General features: G+C 61.0%; 1 protein-coding gene across 1 annotated transcript in view; it reads left to right on the top strand.

Moving 5' to 3' along the window:
- The window catches only part of LOC104467692 (LIM domain kinase 1), a gene marked incomplete at its 3' end in the record, with an annotated part of 1,944 nt that extends 667 nt beyond the window's left edge, over positions 1-1,277 (top strand). Inside the window, exons 4-9 of the mRNA XM_010081550.1 lie at positions 63-194; positions 306-365; positions 465-530; positions 627-783; positions 907-962; positions 1,215-1,277. Coding sequence (XP_010079852.1) covers positions 63-194; positions 306-365; positions 465-530; positions 627-783; positions 907-962; positions 1,215-1,277 — 534 coding nt within the window. The remainder of the gene's footprint in view (positions 1-62; positions 195-305; positions 366-464; positions 531-626; positions 784-906; positions 963-1,214) is intronic.
- Positions 1,278-1,285: the final 8 nt, after the last annotated feature.

Raw genomic sequence — 1,285 nt, 5'->3', positions numbered from 1 at the left:
CGGGTCTGCCCAGATGGGTGCTGGGTGCCTCGGGGTGTCACGGGCGCGGGGGGGTCCTGCAGGTGAAGGTGATGCGCTGCCTAGAGCACCCCAATGTGCTGAAGTTCATCGGGGTGCTGTACAAGGAGAAGAGGCTCAACTTCATCACAGAGTACATCAAGGGGGGCACCTTGAGGAGCCTCATCAAAAGCATGGTGAGCACTGCAGGGGTCAGGGCTGCCCCCCACTGCCCCACGGCCTCGGTGGGGCTGGAGGACCCCTCTCCTCTCTCCTCTTCTCTGGCAAATCCCCCCTCCTGCCCCCAGGACAGCCACTACCCCTGGAGTCAGCGGGTCAGCTTCGCCAAGGACATTGCTGCTGGCATGGTGGGTGCTGCCGGGGGACGGGTGGGTGGGATGGGTGCTGGTGGGTGGGGAGCCACGGGGTGGGGGTGCCCCCCCACTCTCAGCCCATCCTTCCCCTAGGCCTACCTCCACTCCATGAACATCATCCACCGCGACCTCAACTCTCACAACTGCCTGGTACGGGAGGTAAGTCCCACCTTGGTGGTGCCCCCCCTGGCCCAGGTCGGGGTCTCGACCCCCTCTGTGGCTCCTCCCATGCCTTACCCCTCTTCATCCACCCAGAACAAGAGTGTGGTGGTGGCCGATTTTGGTCTGGCACGGCTGATGGTGGATGAGAAGAACCAGCCCGAACATCTCAAGAACCTGAAGAAGCCGGACCGCAAGAAGCGGTACACGGTGGTGGGGAACCCATACTGGATGGCCCCCGAGATGATCAATGGTGAGCGTGGCTGTGGTTCCAGGAGGGTGGATGTAGCCAGTCAGGGCTCTGTCCCCAAGCAGGGGACACTTGGTGGGGCAGGGACAGGATGTGTAGCATGGTCTGACCCATCTCTCCCTGTAGGAAGGAGCTATGATGAGAAAGTGGACATCTTCTCCTTTGGCATCGTCCTGTGCGAGGCAAATGCCATTGGGGTTGAGGTCTCCCTGTTGGGATTGGGGTCTCCCATTGAGACTGGCATCCTTATTGGGATTGAGGTCTCCAGTTGAGGTCTCTCCATTGGGGTTTGGGTCTTCCATTGGGGTTGAGGCCTCCAGTTGAGGTCTCCCCATAGGGGTTGGGATCTCCAGTTGATGGCTCCCCTTGGAGTTGGGGTCCTCATTGGGTTTCAGTTCCCCCTTTGGGGTTGAGCCTGCTCCTCTCTCCCCCAGATCATCGGCTGGGTGAGCGCTGACCCTGACTACCTGCCCCGTACCACCGACTTTGGCCTCAATGTCAGGGG

Source organism: Pterocles gutturalis, unplaced genomic scaffold, assembly GCF_000699245.1.
Source record: "Pterocles gutturalis isolate BGI_N339 unplaced genomic scaffold, ASM69924v1 scaffold33559, whole genome shotgun sequence".
In the NCBI taxonomy this organism is placed as follows: Eukaryota; Metazoa; Chordata; class Aves; order Pterocliformes; family Pteroclidae; genus Pterocles; species Pterocles gutturalis.
The sequence above is the reverse complement of the archived record's forward strand: the minus strand, read 5'-3'. Positions and strand labels throughout refer to the sequence as shown.